This window comes from Centruroides vittatus, unplaced genomic scaffold (assembly GCF_030686945.1).
Source record: "Centruroides vittatus isolate TY-2023 unplaced genomic scaffold, ASM3068694v2 scaffold_861, whole genome shotgun sequence".
Classification (NCBI taxonomy): domain Eukaryota; kingdom Metazoa; phylum Arthropoda; class Arachnida; order Scorpiones; family Buthidae; genus Centruroides; species Centruroides vittatus.
Genome location: NW_027122718.1, coordinates 4398302 through 4418095, shown reverse-complemented (window position 1 = coordinate 4418095; position 19794 = coordinate 4398302). Strand labels below are relative to the sequence as shown.

The window sequence follows — 19794 nt, the reverse complement described above, 5'->3', positions numbered from 1 at the left end:
AAAAACTGTTTAGTTAGACAAGTTTAAAAGTAAGAAATCAAACTTTATAATCACGATAGACAAACTGTGACTCTTCTGGACCCTTACCCTTTAGTAATAAGAAGTAGACTTTGGTGCTATTCCTCTACATATATACAGTATATAGGTTATGTATAAAATATTGTTCCAATATTTGAGGAAGTGGCTCTCATGTATTTCTGATAGTTCCTATCGTGTTGTTTTGATCGCTTCTGCTTTATAACAATGACAAATATAAGTCATGATGTTACAATTTCAAACCTTAGCCTAATTTTCTAGCATATTACTGCCATCTTATTTTAAATCTATAAATATTAAGTAATATCAACAAAACTCTATAATTACCTTACAAGCTTCTCGTTGTTCCTAAAAGAAAAATATGTTTTATATTACTTATCCTCAATATATTTTTTTATAACAAATAAATATTTTAACATACCATACACGAGGACTCATGCAGCTTTCCAAATTTTGGACGAATAAAAGGACTAAAAATAAAACCAAAAAATCCTTTTACACACATTTTTATCATATTTTCATTATTTTTAAAGTTCCTTTATGTTAAAAAAAAACTAAATTTTCAAAATTAGCATACTAATATATAAAGCCAAAATCTGAAATAAAACATATTCCATATTTTAGTACAATAACCGACATATCTATGTATAGAATTATATGTGATCGTAATCTTAATTGAGGCCAAGCGTTAGCGAAGTTTATCGAAGCCTTTTCTACATGGCTTATAGAATTGAATTTGTTTCCAAAATCTAATTAGTCGACTTAGATTAAACTTTGTCATCCTACGTACAGGATGGGAAAATTAAAAATGTAATAAAAATCTACAATTTTATTTTTGAGACGCAGTGCGGTCGAAGCAATAATGTCCAAGATCACTGGCATGCAAATTTTTTTTTATTATTTATTTATTCAAGTGAATATTATTATTTTGGGGGCTTCTGAAACATTATTATTGACTTGCTAGCATGTCCAGTCAATTCTTAGTTTGTGTTCAGACAGATGAACAGATGAACTGTGCCTATCTTTTTCGTAGTTTGTAATTCCATCCTCTGCTTAAAGTACAAAAAAGTTATATCGAAGAAGTACAAACAGTTATCTGCTATTTTCTGGATTTTCCAGTCATCTTTAAGAGTACTAACAGCATTGATACCCCTAAAGCCCAAAATTACTATAGTTTAAGTTGAATTTTTCATCTTAATCTCAAAAATTTCTTCATAAAAAAATTTTTTTTTAAGTACAGGTTGAACCTCCTTGATCTGGCAGCTTTTGGATCTGGCCATCCCCAGATTACAAAAATTGACTTTTAAGATCCCTAAGGAAATCATCTACGCAACCATAATCTTATTCCATATATGTATCGCAGTGTTATCAAAGATACACGTACTGTATATCACAGGGGAAAGAGGTGCAGGAAAGTGGATTTATTACGTTGGAATAAGTCGCGGTTGTTATTAACAATCTTCTTCGACCATTACCGTAATATAACATGCTTCTCGCACTTTGGCTTTTCCTTAATTAACCCTTTCGAGTTTCTTTCTAATTTTTCTTTGAAAACTTAATAGATTTGCAAAAAGGGCTTGTTAATGACCCAAATAAAAATTGCAAACTATCATACTAAATTTCGAAATTATTTTTTAAAATAATGTATTATATATAAATATTCATAAAGATATCTAAAAATATCTTAAACAAAAATAGATCAGAGTATAAATACTTGAAGTTATAAAATTATTATGTAGTTGTATATTTTATATTTAACTATTTAATATCCTTAATACATTTAATTAAATGTATTATGTATGGTCATTTAAACAATAGTGAGTTCAAAAATATTTATTACACTACATGATTATCTTTTATTAGTTTTTAAACAGATGTATAAATCATAAATAAATCAAATCATTCAATAGAATACTATATATATTAAAAGATTCATCTTATAATTAAATTATATTACCTACTTATTATTTCAATTCAAGCAATGACACCATTAGTTCTTTGTTTGATATACTGGCACCTGACAACTTTGTCAGGTGCCAGTATATCATAGTAAATTTTGCAATTCTTGTGCAAATAAAATCTGTTAAAATACATTAATCAAAAATGTAGGAATATCTTTTACTTTTAATAATTAAAATTTATATACCAGTAGCCGAATCCTACTACGAGTATTTAGCCGAGTCTAGTAGAAGAGCCTACTAGACGTATCTTTTATAAAATATTTTTCGTTTTCACTTTTTTGAGTTTTCTATAGTTAGATTTTTCTACAAAAATAAAATTTCTATTTCTAATTCTATTTGTTCAATACTGCTTTCACATCATTGTTAGGCATTGGTACTTTTAACATCAAGCATTGATGTTTCTATCTCAAGAACTAGTACAAAATACAATTTATCAACAGAATAAATAAATTTAATAAAATACTTAATTTTCTGAGTAAATTTGTATTTATAATGCTATGAAACACAATAGATTAAATAAAACAGCAATTTTACACAGAATAAATTTCATAAACCTTTAAGTAACTGCAACATAAAGTATCAACCTTAGTCATCAAAATTCTCTATTAGAATACAGTTAAGATACCAATGTTACTACGTTTAAGTGGAATACTTGAATATATGTGATATTTTTAAAAAGTGAATAAGAATTAACAAGATATCAAAATGGATCTGCCATTTATTACAGGTACAGTTTAAGGAAAGGGGGAATTGCAAAAAGCACATCATTGTACAGAATGGAGAGAGAGAATTTAGGCATTGTCTAGTGGACTTTTTTAGCAGTAATAGTGGCAAACAAATTTGTCCTGATAAACCTAATTACTAGTCATGCAAATAAACTATCAGTTAGAAAATATTTGAAAAACTTTTTAAAGCCATTTCTTCAATGTTGTGGAGTGTCTATGAACTATTGTACAAGGTAATTAAAGGGGAGAGAGAGTTTGGCAAAACTCATTGTAGATAAAGGGGTGTCAAAGACTACACATACTTATGGATGCCTCAAAGTCTAAAGCATATTAAGAAACGATTTTTTTTAAAAAAACACAAGAACTTCAGTTTATAAACAACTCTTCTCTACATATTTTATCATAAAAATAACGATATAAATCTCTATTGCAATACCAATTTATATTGTTTTTAGATGTTTTTGTGTTATTTTTCTCGTCTCTTAATTTTCAACTTCTCCGAAATAAAAATAAATAACTTAATTTTTTAAAATAAACTTAATAAAACACTCTTAGATTATTAAATTGATTTCGCTTTTCGCATGTAAATCGATGCCACATCAAACCACGTGTCAGAGCAATAAATTAAATTTTCGCACCGTCAATAGGAACGCCCTCTGTTATCTTATATTTAAAACAAAAAAATATTTTAAATTGTTATTTAAAAATATAAATTGAATGATAAATAATAAAATTCGAATGTAACCGCGAATGGAAAAATAATCGGTATCACCTGGTCTGCCTCCATAAAAACGTTTGGATGGGAAGAGGAACCGAAAGTTCTCCGTCATCTTGACAGCTGGAATCTTTCTTCTTCTTGGACATGCCGCGTTTCCGCCGTCAAAACTCTTTCTCTACAGAACAGTTTCTTTTCTCCTTACATCCAAGGTTAAAGGATGCAGATGGCGATTGTTTACGTTTGACGCTGTCCGCTGCATATCTCAAAATATCTCCTCTCCTCTCACTCTTGGATGGCTTCCAAACAAATTACTTTATCGATCAATTGGCGACCGAATATGGCGTCTCGGCTCCTTCCGAGTATCAAAGAGAGAAACTCGAATCCTCGGTAAAATAGAGAAAGAAAAAAAAAATGGCCAGCTCCATCAGTTTATTTATATTAATTTGATGAGTGCGGATTGGATAAAACTTAACACGTTTATTTTATAATTCTATTTTTTACATTATTAAGTGGGCGGTTTGATGTTTAGAAACGGCGACAGCGCAGGTGTTTACAATGCGTCGAAACACTTCAGATAAATGAATTTTATAATTTGACTCGACACGTTTAGGCCTATGCATTGGTTTTTCTTAGCGTGTTGCCCCGTATTATCGCGTAGATTTGTCATTTTTCTCGATCGTGTATTAATTTATTCATTTTAACAAAACAAAATCTCGTAATAAATCTGAAAAAAAATATTACTAAAGACGTATGAATCGTGTATCTAAAAACTTTTTTCGCGTAACTGTGCCAAAATACCTCGTATTTTTAGTGAAGATCTACGATCGCTCTGATACCGTTTAAGTGTATTTTAATAAATTTAACGAAGTAACACGCAAAATTCGTTCGAGAGTTGCAATTGCTTTCATCTCTATAGAAAATACTGCAGAATTTGCAATTGTTTTTTTTATTAAGATTGTTTAAAGATTAGTAAGGCTTTTATATAATAAAATACAATTTTTATGACTTGTATAGTAGATCATAAAAGTAAAATTTATCTACACAATTTATTAGTTTACGTGAATTTATCTTTAAGAATTATTAAATAATTCTACATCTTGGTTAAAAGTAAGTTCTCCCAGTTTTTCAGTTTTTAAAAGTGGCCTTGCCTATACATTAAACATAAAAATGTTCTCACCTACCTATACTTTATCTATTTCCTAAAAACCTCGACTAAAATCTATAAAGTGGTATAAGATCTTAAATATAAATTAGTTTTAGATTAACATATTAATAAGTTATCCTTTATTTAAAAGAAAAGGAGGTGTAATTACTTCAACCCTTGTACTACCAACTTGTTATTGTTACATCGGATACCACGGACGAGGCTGATCTCAATTTAAATTCCAATTTGGGTTTACGTACCTCCGTACTATAAAAGTATTTATAGTAGTGATGTGGAGAATGTCCTCCAAATCTGTGAATTAGAAAACTCTAATCCTATTCAAATTTACAATCTGTTGTTTGAGAAAGTGGGTGATAGACACGAAAGTGATGAAGAAGACACCTTGTACGATAATTATGAAGATCGCTCAGATGATGATGATGACAGAAGTGGAGGAGCAATACAGTTCCTTCAATTCCACACAAAAATCGCCACATATAATGCGAGAAAGAAACACCGAGACTTAACAAATTAAGAAAAATTAACTTTAGGGTCACAGTTACTTCCATGGTAACAGATGTAACTTGCAAAATGATGCCTCTGAAAGAAAATCCTTTTTGGACAGGCTCAATTGTGGGAAAAAATATTAAAAGTCACGAAAGGAAAAGAAATTACAAACATTATTGTACAAAATATGACTCGAAAATAGAGAGTGGGATCATCATTGACTTCACTCCACCTGGATCTCTACCTCTATTAAGTATTGATGGATTATTCGATCGTCAAAAGAAAGATCCATTTTTAGATCGAGTAATTACCGGAGATGAAAAACGGATATTATATACTAATATTCACTGGAAACGATCGTGGCTAAATCCAACATCCACACCAAAAAGTAGACTGCACCCAAAAAAGTAATGTTGTGCATACGGTGGGATGTGTATTACGAACTACTAGATGCGAACAAAACTATAAATGTCAACACATATTGTGAACAATTGGACCGTTTAAGCAAAGCATTAAAGGACAAAAGACCGGCGCTAGTAAACCGCAAGGGCATTATACTACGTAATGACAATGCAAGACCACACGTTGTCAAAGTAACCCTAGAAAAAATAAGAGAATTGCAGTGGGAAGTTTTGACTCATCCGCCATATTTTCTAGACTTGGCACCTTCAGATTATTATTTATTTAGATCTTTACAGAATTATTTATATAGGAAAAAGTTCGGTCGAATTTATGAAGTCAAAAATACTATTATGGAATATATTGCCTCAAAATCCGAGAACTTTCTCAGTAGAAGAATTGAGAAATTGGTAGAAAGATGGCAACTAATGATACAACTAAATAGATCATATATAATGGATGAATTGTTTGTGTTTGTACGTTAAAACTTAAATGTTTGAAATGAACATAAAGAGAAAATCAATGTCATTTTGACCTGTAAAGCAGCTTTTCCGGCAGAAGTTCGTTGATCTGCAAACGAAATATCAAGCAGGCTAAACTTTAAAAGTTACATTTTTAATCTAAAATTTGCTTATCTTTATCAAGACTTATTTTTGCTTTGACTATAAACAGATGATGATCCACTACACACAACTTCCAGAGTAAGTAGACTTTAACTAAGTATACTTCCAGACTTATAAGCTAAACACTCAATTTTCAGAGGCCCTTTTTCGGAAACACTTGAGAAGTGGGTCCTATTATTTGGACAGGGAACTATATGTGTTTAAGGTAACGTGTTGGCCAAGTTTCGTTCGAATCGGAGATGCAAACGTCTGGCCGTCTCCTTGTTAGCAACGAGAAAGCGAGGAGGAGGAGAAGCGACCAATCGGAATGGGCAATGAGGGACAGAAAATAATAAAAATCTCAAATTTCAAGGACGAGAGGGCTTCTTCTCCCGAAAATTCCAAGTGTAGGAACAATTGTTTTGTGTGTGTGTGTGTGTCTTCGTCACCGTTCCCCTTCCTCGGATCGACATCATCTCTCGGAAGTTAAGTATACATCTCGGATGTATACTTAACTTCCGGTAGTGCGTAATATAGTGGAAACTAAGCGGAAGTTTTGATCTGCTTATAAAAATCTGGATTTAAAGAATGTGATGTTATATATATCAAAATTAAGCTTTTTGCCATTCGATAATAATTAAAATATAAAAAGTTATTTTTAAAAATAAAATCTCACAACAGCCGGAAAAGTTACGAAACTCGTTGTTGGATTTTTTCACACGCTAGGTTTAAAATAGGGTAATGGTTGAAGTTTCTTTTTTAAGAATAAGGGTAATTCTTACCAGAAAGATATTTAATGAAATTAGTTCTTGACATTAGCGTAAATGACAACGAACAAAAGGTTAGTTCATGTTAATTAATATAGCCTACTTTTGTTATCCAGACTGATTTATATTGTGCACAATTTGTACACATCCTAATGGTACAGTTTGTACATATTAGTCTTTTGTACTTACTGTCATGTTTTCTTTGTCTATTTTTGATGGGCAAATGCAACACTTCCTTCATTTCCCACAGTTATTAGCTCCTCATTACATCTTAGAAGGTTTTAACTTCAACGGGACAAAGATCAAAATGTAGTTTTTCATTGTAAATATTTTCACAAGTTGAAGCCAAAATTTTCACAAACAAACTATAACTATAATAAAAACACAAGAACACTACAAAAAAATTCTGTAAAAAGAAAAAAACAGTCCGAAAAAAATTAACAACGTACTGAGTATGGTACGGATCAGACTGACCCGAGCACACTATAGGGACAAACAAAACAATTTAGATTTAGATGAGAAAAATAGATTCTAAAATAACAATCCTGCCCAACACGTGATATAGACTTCAATGTTTTGACTTAAAGTAAAATGGCGGCCGATAGTACTCGTCGTTGCCACCAAGAGCGCTGTATCTAGGGTCACAGCCACTCGTATGTAGTATATTCTAGTCACCTCCAGTAGGCCCGCGACATTTGGGATGGTTGATAGAGTGGCGCTGCGTGTTTTTGTGAGGCTCTGGATAGGTCCGAACCTCACTGAAATTCGCGTTAAAATCATTTATTTTTAGGAAAAATTTATTTTTTTTTAGAGGAAAAAAAATAGAAGTTAGAAATAGTTTTTCTTAAAGAAAACGACGCGAACTTTTAAACAATAGAACAATGAGGAAACGTAGATCGTCTATCTCCGAGTGGGAATCGAATTAAACTTCGATTTTGACCTCTCCCGCGCCCCCGAAAGGTTTCGAATTGTCACCAGGTGACGAGGAGAGACCAATCGGAAAGTGGAATCGGAGGAAAACAGATAAAACCTGAGAATTCAAGGACGCGAGGGCTTCTTTTCTCGAAAGTTCCAAGTGACGGATCTATTGTTGTGGGTGTGTCTGGTACCCATCTTCGTCTCCGTCTCCCGACCTCGGATCGACATCTTTCCATCAACGGAAGTCGACCGCATCGTCCTGGAGTCGCGGAGTCGTCGAGGGAACTGGCCATTCGCGACCTAGGGACACTCCTTCAAAATGAGACTATATTCGAAAGGAGAGGAAGACCCAGAGGCTACTGCCGACCTAGAACTTCCAAGATCGCGGAAATCTTGTAAGCTTCTTTCGTGTCAAATAAACGGTTTCTTGTAACCGTTGAGTCTGTCTCAGTGCCGATCGCCCACATACGACTCTTCGCGACCGCTCGACCCTCTTGACATGGTCAGCACCCAGTCGGAAACCTCACATTTTTATCGTGCCAGTCATGACTTCTCGCCTAAACACAAGAATTTTTTACCCAGTACTTCTGGTACTACGTACCGACTGTCGGTGCTTAATGCTAGCCTTACTCTATCCGCTCGTACAATGTACCGGAGTGTTCCGGTTGACCTTACATTTCTTTTAAAATTTTTACTCAATAATACATCACGACATAAAAATGTGATTTAAATTTTATTACAATATATTTTACAATTTACGTTTATTTCATTTAAATGACCTTAAACGTAATTGCTCATTCAGAACGAGTTGTAAATTTGACACTTAAGCGCATTTAATTCTATTAAAACTATCAAAGCTTGTTAAATCCAATCGTCACTTCCCGAAGAAACAAAGAAAGTAATAATAATAATAATAATAATAAAATTGTGTCGTATCATCCGGAGAAGAAACTTCGCGCCATGACTTTCTATTTTAAGTTCCTGTAAACGAACAGTTCACGCTCTATTAACCGAACGCTTACGTAACTCGTTTCGCATTTCGAAATAAAACAATCGTGTATAAAAATTCGAGAATAAAAGCGGAATTATTAATTAATCGTATTATATTCCGTCACACCAAGATAATTTAAAAGTTTGCCGCTAGTGGCGCTTCGGATGGCCAGTCACATGGAGTCGTAACCGAACATAAACCAGTTTTGTTACGAACGGAATGATACGAAATCGTGAATTATAAGATTATGGACAAAATATACGCTTTTATATTAACTCTATGTTTTATCGTCACGTCCCAATCACTCCCGTTTAAGTTAAATACATCGGAATCGAAAAATGCCAGTCTGCGAGACATCAAAATATCCGATCTTCATCCTCCCGATCATCTGGAAGCTTTAAAAATGGAGAGAGACGGTCATATAAACAAGAATTACAGAAAGGAAATACTTCTAGGTAGAGACGTGGAAGAAGAGGAGCAAGACGAAGCCATTTTAAGACGAGTTTTCAGAAAGTATGCTACGATAATTTAATATATAAATTTTAATTATTAAAATGATAAATGAGATAATTTTAAATGTATATTTCTGTATCACTAAAAATAGAATCTAGACGTTGACCTAAATTCTACCTGTTTGAGACGTTAGTGTAATCAGTTTCTACCTGAATGTATTTAACAGAATTATTTTTGAAGTGCTTCAACGCTTTGGAGGTCATTTCTAATTTTCATTAGTAATCAAATTGATTATTCATTAAGTAGAGGTATATTTGGTAATTAATATTTCATTGGCACATTATTATTATTACACGTACAGATGTATAATAATAATAATAATTGCATTTTATGCAATTATTTTCAAATCAAATTATGTAAATTGCATAATTTTTGTGATTATGACAATAAAGAGAAAGCCTCTGAATAATTTAGTTGGTAAAATAAATTGGGAGTGCTCTTTAATAGTAAATGAATTTTAAAATTAACGATACTTTTCCGTATTAGAAATACCGGTTTAGGTGCGATTGCATAGATGCTTGCGATTACGGCTCGGAAAAGTGCAACGACGACGTTAGTACGGCGTTGAACGTTAGTTAAATAATAAACTATGCTCGACTATGTATTAAAATTAAAACTATATGGGAAAAAATTGGTCGAATTTTACTAGTCGGTTAGTTTTATCTAACTTCGGATAGTGGTTTGGTTTAATATGTAAAACAAAAATCAGTAAGCTTTGTAAATGCTATTGTTTGCAAATAATATTTACACTTATATTTAATTTCTTAAAATTATTACTAAAATGGGTAAAGGTAGCCATTTATTCTCCGTGCAGAACGAACAAAATACGGCAAAGACGTCGGCTAGTTTCGGAATGCCGTCGAGCGTGATGGGATTATGTTATTTTTGCAGTTTCTCGTGATATTCGTCGAATGCAAAAGCTATAGAGCGTACGGGATTCGATCGAGATTCCCGTTATCAGTCTATACATATATAAATCCAGACTAATAACAGAAATCTCGGAATTGAATCCTGTACGCTTTATAACTTTTCCATTTAATGATGATGAAAATCTACAAAAATAATATATAGATATATCTATATGTATCTACATATTATTTTTAAATTATCAGTGTTGATATTAATGTGTCTTATGATATAAAGTTAGTAATAAAATGAATTAAATGATAAAAAGTAGGATTTTTTATGCTATATTGTTAAGAATATTGATCATAATCAATAGTCAAAAATAGACTTTTTTTATTTAAAATATGATTGATGGTTTTTGGCTTGCTGTATAATATCACTGCTGTTAATCCAGGTGGACTTCGGTGCATATAACGAATTAAAAAAGATCGTAATCTGATACGATATCGTAAACCGATTCTTTGTAAAGATCATCCGCATTTTGTTTTTATTGAATTTATTAATAATAATTTTATACAGTAATATTTAATACAGTAAAGCATGGTTTGAATGAACGATGTTCAGATAATCAATCAATTAAGTAAATGCTTACTGTTTTAAAATAAAAGTAGTTACCATATATTGAAATCTTGTTTAAGAAAGGATGAGAGATATAATTGTAAAAAAATCAGCTTGCATGTTTCAAAGAAAAATTCAAGATTATTTAAAAGTAAAAAAAAAAACTTTTTAAAGTTTACATTATATTTGTTTCTATCATGTAATAGTTTGTTTTCTAATTTTTTTATAAAAATACACTCATTGCCATAAAAATTAGCACACCAAGGAGTTGTCAGAATCAAACAAAATTGTACTGTGTGAGTGTAATGGTGATATAAATAAATGATTACAAAATGAAAGCAAAAGGATCAGGAAAGGAAATGAAAGGAGGTTGTAGTACTCTGTTGGACCACCTCTAGCACGAATACGTATGATACGTGCGGGCATGGAGGCATACGGGTGCCATATGGTGTCCTGCAACATTTCAGTTTATAGTTGTTGCAAGGGATCCTCTAGTTCGGCCAAATTCCCAGGCTGTCCAACTTTGTGTCCCGGACGTGTTCGATTGGTGACAAATTGGGACCGAGAAGGTCGGGGAGGTGTGGCAATGTGGCGGAGGCAGTCTCGTGACACCCTCGTCGTGTGTGGTCGAGCATCGTCCCGTTGGAAAATGGTTCTTGGGAGCCCTGCTGCGGGAGGCAACACGTGCGGTAGCAGGATGTCATTAACGTATCGTTGGGCTGTCGTGGTCCATTGGATCACTACTAAAGGTGACTGGCATTTGTAGAACATAGTTTTAATACCGCTGCTACAGGAATACAATTTTAATTTTTAATTAGCATGTTCTTTACTTTTTTATTATGTTAGTATAAAAATGATTTAAAATCTGTTTTCCAATTACTTATATAAATATGGCTTAGAGAATTTTTACTTTTGATTAATTACGTCATGTTAGGTTGTCACATTTTCAATACTAATCATGTCTATTATCTGACAGTAAATAGCAACAGAAAAATGCAACTTTTCTGTATTTTTTCTTATTGATCTTTTTAAATTATAATTTAAAAGTAACTGAATTTAGAATTAAAAATACGTGAATTGTATAAAAGGTGGAAAACTTCAATTATTCACACTTATTATGATATATAAAGATATTTATTGATGATTTAGTTCATTTCATGAATATAATTTTTTACTATAGATTAGGAACTCAAAATTAAAATATATGATTAAGGTGAACTGGTTTTAAATAATAAATGAATGTATATTCTTATTTTCAGCAATTTAATATACAGGGTGTCCATAAAGTCTCTTTACAACTTAAAAAATTTATTGCAAAGGCAATTGATAAGATATCTTAATCAGATTTGTTCTATTGTACTTGATGGTTTTCAAAGTTTTTCTACCTCATTTAATACACCTCTATGTGGGCACCATTAGTCACACGAAGCACATCAAGACGGTATTCGACTTCTTGCCACGTTTGCTGTAGCATAGCCTCATTAATGGTTGCTATTGCATCCGGTATCTTTTGCTTTAGTTCAGTAATGTCCCGTATCTTTGTTCAATACACGATATATAACATAGTCCCATAGAAAGAAATCCAGAGGTGTAATATCTGGTGAATGTGGTGGCCATGGAATTGGTCCATCCCTTCCAATCCAACAATCTTGAAATGTTTGATTAAGGAAGTCACAAACATGCAGTTGCCAATGTGGTGGGGCACCATCCCGCTGGAACACGATGGTCGGTTGAAGGTCCTGCAGTTGTGGGGCCACATATTCAGTCAAAAGATCAAGATAGACATCTGCATTAATCGATCTCTTGTGGAAGAAAAATGGACCAAAAATTCGATTGCACATAATGCAATGTGATTAAAAACTTTGAAAACCACTGAGTACAATAGAACAAGTCTGATTAAGATATCTTATCAATTGCCTTTGCAATAAATTTTTTAAGTTGTAAAGAGACTTTATAGACACCCTGTATATACATGTTGCCTTATTGTTTAGGTAACAAATTGTTATATTTAAATAATTACTTATTGTGACATTGTCAGAATACTGTGCTACAATTTTTAATCATATTTTAATCTATATTAACGTTTTCCACATCCGGTCTCGATTTTCATCTATCTTACTCCGTTCTCGAGATTAACGAAGGGCAGACAACAGTGAGAACGTATAGGTCCAATATTTGAAATTTCAGACCAATGTTTTTATATTTTTTGTTATATTTTATTCAATAGAATAATTTTAACTGAAGGCATACTTTATATAATAATTATTTAATTACGAGTGTAATAAACGAATTCAAAACGTGATAATGAAAAACTTATTTTTATATATTAAAATATGTTTGTGTTTAAATGAAAGACTAAAATCTTTAAAATAATAATAATAATTTATTTATTTATCAATTAAGTTTTTTTTTTTTTACAATTAACTTGAATGCAGGTAAAGACTCCTTCAGTCTGACTTTATCTTGTGATTGGAAGTTAGAAAAAATTTCATTTGAAGTTTGACAATTTGTTTGTGCAATTGCATTTCTTCTGATTTATTTCAATATGGAATAGTCTTTAGTTTTTGTATGTCATTTGGTGTTAAAAGCTAGATTATTTTGTTATTTAATTGAAAAAAGTCAAATAAAATTAAATTAAATTTTGCTGATGACAAATAAATTACAACTGTCCCTTCTCTGATTTATTAACTAAAATAGAATGTGTTTAAACAAAATATTTCATTTACATTAACTGGTTTAAATTAAAAAGCTGTGTAAAAAAAAAAAAATAATAATACTGTCTGTACAGCATAAGGAAAATGGAAGATTGGTTCCAGGCCTTAATAATACTTATTGTATTTTTTTTTTTTTTTACTGGTTTTAAGGTCTGGAACCAATCTTCCAGACCTTAATAATACCATTTTTCCTTATGCTGTACAGACAGTATTATTATTATGTGTTTTTTATACAGCTTTTTTGGGAACATATCTATTAGGTAAAAACAGTTATTAGATTCAATGTAACCTAATTCTATGTTCCTATGGCAACCACAACACTTTTTGTTATGCATATGTTATATTTGAACATCTAATTAGATCAATATTTAATAAAAACACTTACATAGGTGTAAAGATTCCTAATAAAAATAATACCATATGTAGGCCTGTATTTTATATATTTTTGGGGCATATTATTTATCAAACAAAAGTAATATTATTAAATACAAGATTTATCATATGTATAAATGATCCAAAGCAGTAGTGGTCAAACTTTTCGATTGACAGGCTAAATTGTGGATGAGTTGTATGTAGGCAGGCCATAAATATTTTGCATATTCCATATATACAAAAAGTAGACCTAAATCTATCACTTATGAAGGGCCATTTAAGTATTATATCAGTAAATATTTGCCACTTTGATCTCCTTTCCCAATTACCACCAAAGTCATCAGAAATCAAGGTACCTCCCTCCCCATAATTATGTCCAATGTATTTAACAACTCTGGTGGTAAGAACATCAATTTGTCATCTGTTATTATAAGTCCTAGATATTTTATATTATCTATTCTTAATAATTTTATTTCATTGAAATATAAATTAAAATCCTTTTCCTGTGAAGAATTTTTATTCATATGCAAAATACATTTAGTTTTTGTTGTTTTATCAATACATTGATCTGATGTACTGATTATATAATTGCAAAAATATGTAGACTTTTTGTTTACTCTTTCAGAAATGTCATTTATAAACAGATTAAACACTAGAGATACTAAGGTTCTTGAGGGACTCCTTTTGACATGATAACGAAGTAAGAATGCATGTTTCCCATTCTAACAACATAAGTTACCTATACAGGGTGATTCAGAACTCGTGGGACAAACTTTAAGGGGTGGTAGAGCACACAAAAAAAAAGTTTTTTGTATATGAAAGTATGGGTGCAAGTGACAAACACAAGAAATAACACATGAAAGGAAACAAATTGTTTACTTACAGCATCATTGACAAGTGTGTCTTTACAGCAATGTTTACAATAATTGCTCAAAATTGCAATTATTTCTTATGATCTGAAGGACCTCATATACGAGAATCCAGTTGACTCTGTTGAGGACCTTGTTCGAATATCCGTTGTGGCTACATGCGTACGAGAAATACCTAGCATCTTTGAAACTGTTCACCAATCACTCCATCAATGCTGCCAAGCATGTATTACTGTTGATGGATGCAGTTTTGAGCAATTATTGTAAACATTGCTGTAAAGATGCACTTGTCAACGTAGCTGTAAGTAAACAATTTGTTTCATGTGTTATTTCTTGTGTTTGTGCCTCAACGCGTCACTTGCACCTATACTTTCCTACACAAAAAAAAATGTTTTTGTTGCATGCTCTACCACCCCTTAAAGTTTGTCCACGAGTTCTGAATCACTTTGTATAATAGAAATTAACCAGAAAACTCCCCAGATACTACAATTTTGTAGTTTTATTCTTAATAATCCAAAATTTATGGTGGTGTTGCTTTTTGACAAGTACATTATTACTGGAAATTGTTTTTGAAGTGTCCAGATTTTTTGTTAAAAATTTCTGATAATTCAACAAAGTCATAATAGTAGAACAACCTGTTTTGAAAACCAAATTATCATTTATTATTTATACTTTAATAGACTTTGATTATTACAATCTTGAATAGGTGTTTTTTCCATGTTTGTATTTAATTATCAATTGATAAGATTATCTGTTTTATCACCTTTTTTGGATATTGGAAGTACGTTTCTTTTTTAGATAAATTGAAAACTTTCCTGATTTGGTTGATAAATTTATTATATATTTTAATGATTTAGCCAAAACAGAAACTCCTGACATTAACCTTTTAATTTATTGAATATGTTTTATTATTTCTGTTTCCATAGTTTCATCATATACAAATGTATTTTTCAAAGCAAAAGATGGAGTTGTAATATTTTGTTTAAACTCTGCTTCAACTTTTGGTACATATCCTCCATGTTGATTATAAACACTAATAAAAGTGTTTGTCTTGTTTTCAGTAATGTATATTTTCATAATCAGAAATTTACCTGTAGATTTTTTCTTCCAAAAATCTGGAAGATACTATGATTTTGAAAATTTATCTTTATAATAATCTTTTTTTAAAATATACTAATCCTTTCAATAGTGTCAGTCAACATATTAAAGATCTAAGAACTGAAATAAATATCTTCTAAGATTAATTTTGTAATGACTGATAGAAAAATAAAGACTTAAAAATTCTGTTGTGCAAGCCATAATGTCGGTATTGCAGATGCGACTACAAAACTAAGAGTTGTATTTAGACTAAATCTGCCAGTTGTATTTTATCTATAAAATACAACTGGCAGATTATCTTTATTAATTTGTTATATATTTTGTCTACAAGGACTTAGCCTATTAATGGGACCCGTATAATACAAGGTGATCAATAAAGATTGTTTGTTTTCTCCGAATAAGTTTTTCCTCAATTGCTAAAGCCAAAACACCAGTGCACTACGTCCCATTAATAGGCTAAGTCTTCGTAGACAAAATATATAACAAATAGAAAATAAGGACATAGAGGCATATAAAGTAATCTTTATTAATTGTTTTGATTCCTTATATCTTTAGTAATAATGCTTCAATGACAGATGATTTCTATTTAACACTGTTAAAATATATGAACTTTGACTCAATACTTGAAGAATGAATCAAGAATAAAAAGAAGAGAGACTTGAAAAGTTCAAGTACTTGGAACGATGAAACCCTAATTCTGACTGATTTTAGATTTTAATGTTTAACATATACTGTAGAAATATAATAATAATACAACATTTAAGTGATTTTATTGCAGTCTCCTCTAGTACATATTTCTTCCGTTCTTGTCTAACTGTAGAAATTTCCCTTCCTCACAAAAAAATAATATAACAATGAGTGTTTTGAAAAAGTAAATCTTGTTTTATTAAATATTGCTACTGAGAGATTTAACTATAAGTATTTTAAAATTAACAAAAGAATTTGTTTTCATTCTTGACTTTTATCATTATTTTTTGTTATTAATGTTTTTGAAGAAGTTTTTAGAGTTAGCAATGGTTTGTGAACAGAATGAATTGGACCAGTCGTGCTCTAGTTCTATGGACATTATAATGAATTAGATATGTTCATACTTTTTATTAATGCATGCATAGAAATTTCTTTAAGATCAGTTTAAATTGTTTTATCAAAAGCAAAAATTGCAAGTTGTAACCTATTTTTTATTTTTAGTTTTGGATTTTAAAGAAGCAGATTTAAGATTATTATTAATCAGCGCATAATAAAACTTTAAAAATAATTGCATACATTTTTATTAAATAAGTTTGCCGATTAAATATTTAAATAATTTATAAAACTTAATAAATCCGAAAATTTTTTTTACTAATTTAGAACTTTAATATTTTCAGTGCTGATATAAATAATAACGATCTTCTAAGTCAAAATGAACTAGAAAAGTGGATTGCCGCTAAAATAAAAGAACATTTTCTGAAAGCAGTAAAAGATAATTTTTGGATATTTTCAACTCTTGATAAAGATAGAAATGGTAATTTTGAATATTGCAAAGAAAATGCTTGCAAATGATAAACTAATGCTAAAAATTAATTTTTTTTAGGAAGAGTTAGTTGGGATGAATATCATGTAAATTTTATGATGGAGCAAGGCTTCGACGAAAAATTTGCAAAAAATCATCCTAAAGATCATAAAAAATTAAATAGAAAAGGTATTAGATTTATTTATATTAAATTTTAATATATATTTATAATTATGAATTAATTAATGGAGTTAAATGTTTAATTTAGTTTTAGAAAAAATATTATTGGATAAAGCTGCTTGGTCCGAAGCGGCAAACTCCGATCCGGATGCATTAAACATAGACGAATTTTTAACATTCCGCCATCCCGAACACAGCCACGTTTCTCTGTTGAACATGGTGAACGATATCATTAACAACCTTGGTATAAAATATTTCTAAGTAATTTGGAAATTTACGATTAAAACGATCTGACCGAACTTTAATTTTTAGATTCCGACGGAGACGAATTGCTGACCGAAGAAGAGTTTATGTCGATGCCGATGGAAGAAACGAGTAAAATGTCGGAGAAAGAATGGAAAAGACAGAGACTTAAAGAATTTCGAGAAGTTATCGATATTAACCACGACGGCAAAGTCAACAGACAGGAATTATTGGTAATTCATTTGTAACAATGTATTGTTTTTGGATATAAAAATTGTTATTTAGTCTTTAAATTAACTCTTATCAGATGTACAACGATCCAGAAAATCCCGTTCTTGCAAAAAGAGAAGCTCGGGAATTAATAGCTTTAGCCGATCTGGACAAGGATGGAAAATTATCTATCGAGGAAATACTATCGAAGAAAGACGTGTTTATGGGAAGCAAAATGATCGATACGGCAAAAAGTTTTCACGACGAATTCTAAATTTAACTGTGATAGCTTACTGGTGCTTTTAGAAATTACTTTCCTTTAACATTCCCAAGACAAAATAATGTTAAAAATATTTTTCAAATTTTTATTGATATTTTGTAAAATTATGATGCTCAAGAAATAATATATTATTGAAATATTTCATTCCTATTTAATTCTTTAAAAAGTCATTATTATAAAGAGAAATCTATTTTAAAAAATAATTATAAAATAAACAAAGACATTCAAATTAAATATATTTTGAAATGTTTTTGCATTACAATACTAGTTTAAAAAAGACTTCTGGAGGGAATAGGCAATATTCATTTTATATATTCAATAATTAATCATGTTAAAACTTATTTCATTCAAAATATAATAATTAAAAATCCATAATATAAGATGATTTCTATTTCTTGATTATCATTTTGGCTTATTAGCTAAACTTTGAGATTTTGTGATAGTATTTTAGGAAGACATCTTGTTATATTTTATTAAGTATTGATTGATATTTTAAATATTTTTGTTATATACAATTTCTGTTAAGATTTTATTTGTTAATATTCTTAAAATAGAAAGATGGATTTTATTTATTAAAATGTTGTTATTACATTTTTAAAGATATATTTTACATGTAAATTAATATTTACACAACTGAATTTTATATTACTATTCAAAATCTTTAAAGTAGTAATCTGCTGGATAAGTAAACATGAAATAATGAATGTTTTTGTCTGTCTTCTTCTCGGAAGTTTACATTAATAATGTTCCATTTGATCGGTGCTCGATAAATGTGAAGACGGTCAAAGGCGGCAGCCAAAAACATTCGTTATTATGCATTTAAAGAAATATTCTGCTGGATAAGTAAAGAATTTAAATAGTAATATATGTGTTTTACATGACAAATTTCAAAATTCGAAAAACTTTCCCCTTGCATGCATTTTGTTATTGAAGGTTCATAAAAACTTTATAAAAACATTTTATGAAAATTATATCAAAATTATTTTACAGTCATTAATTCATTATAAACTTAACATAAATAATTAGAAGGAAAAAAAATACATTTGGCATTACACAAAACTGCAAAAATGATAATTAGTGATTAATTATAATACTATTTATTTTTTCTATGCTGATTTTTAGAAATTAATATTTTTCAATAATTAAATTATAGCAGCATTAACATATATCATTGTATATAGATTATTATTTTTATAAATAAATAAAATCAATAAAAATATTGATGAGAAAAAATTGACTACGAATTTATTCTTACTGTACACAAATTATCACATTATGTATGAGATGATATTTTCAATATCAGAATAATTTATGATTTTATTTAATTCCAGCTAAAACAATTTATATAAAAATTATATAATGGTGAAGATAACCTATTTGTCATTTTGTTTTATGGCTAGTCTTAATTTTAAAAGTTGAAATAAGTCATGCATCTAAATTCCACATATTGGTTAATTAGTTCCTAAAATATGTTCTTTTTAAGTCATTAATTTCTTGTCCATGCTTATAAAGATCTTACCAATTTGAAAACACCAAATTTTAGCATGACAAAAAAAAATTGTCAGTTTTATGGAAATTGTTACAATGAAGGTTG

The 19794-nt window shown here is 30.2% G+C and overlaps 2 protein-coding genes across 6 annotated transcripts in view; one reads left to right on the top strand and one right to left on the bottom strand.

Annotated features, from left to right (window-relative positions):
- unc80 (unc80, NALCN channel complex subunit) overlaps positions 1 to 3857 on the bottom strand; it is a 67755-nt gene extending 63898 nt beyond the window's left edge. For 4 of the 5 annotated variants that reach the window (XM_067288387.1, XM_067288384.1, XM_067288386.1 and 1 more), the window contains exons 1-3: positions 3495 to 3857; positions 458 to 506; positions 364 to 384 (exon numbers count right to left, since the gene is read on the bottom strand). In XM_067288387.1, coding sequence (XP_067144488.1) covers positions 364 to 384; positions 458 to 506; positions 3495 to 3586 — 162 coding nt within the window. In that variant the 5' untranslated portion in view covers positions 3587 to 3857. The remainder of the gene's footprint in view (positions 1 to 363; positions 385 to 457; positions 507 to 3494) is intronic. The other variant, XM_067288383.1, reaches the window with a different exon arrangement.
- Positions 3858 to 8924: 5067 nt separating this feature from the next.
- myd (mayday) lies at positions 8925 to 18344 on the top strand. The gene is made up of 6 exons (XM_067288408.1): positions 8925 to 9281; positions 17163 to 17299; positions 17369 to 17476; positions 17556 to 17711; positions 17780 to 17943; positions 18018 to 18344. The coding sequence occupies exons 1-6, from the start codon at positions 9016 to 9018 to the stop codon at positions 18192 to 18194; spliced, it is 1008 nt and encodes a 335-aa protein (XP_067144509.1). The 5' UTR covers positions 8925 to 9015; the 3' UTR covers positions 18195 to 18344.
- Positions 18345 to 19794: the final 1450 nt, after the last annotated feature.

Excerpts from the sequence above, each read along its gene's own strand:
- myd (XM_067288408.1), top strand. The coding sequence starts at position 9,016 with ATGGACAAAATATACGCTTTTATATTAACTCTATGTTTTATCGTCACG. Across the intron at positions 9,282-17,162 it reads TTAAGACGAGTTTTCAGAAA|TGCTGATATAAATAATAACG; the intron begins GTATGCTACGAT and ends TAATATTTTCAG. Across the intron at positions 17,477-17,555 it reads TAAAAAATTAAATAGAAAAG|TTTTAGAAAAAATATTATTG; the intron begins GTATTAGATTTA and ends TGTTTAATTTAG.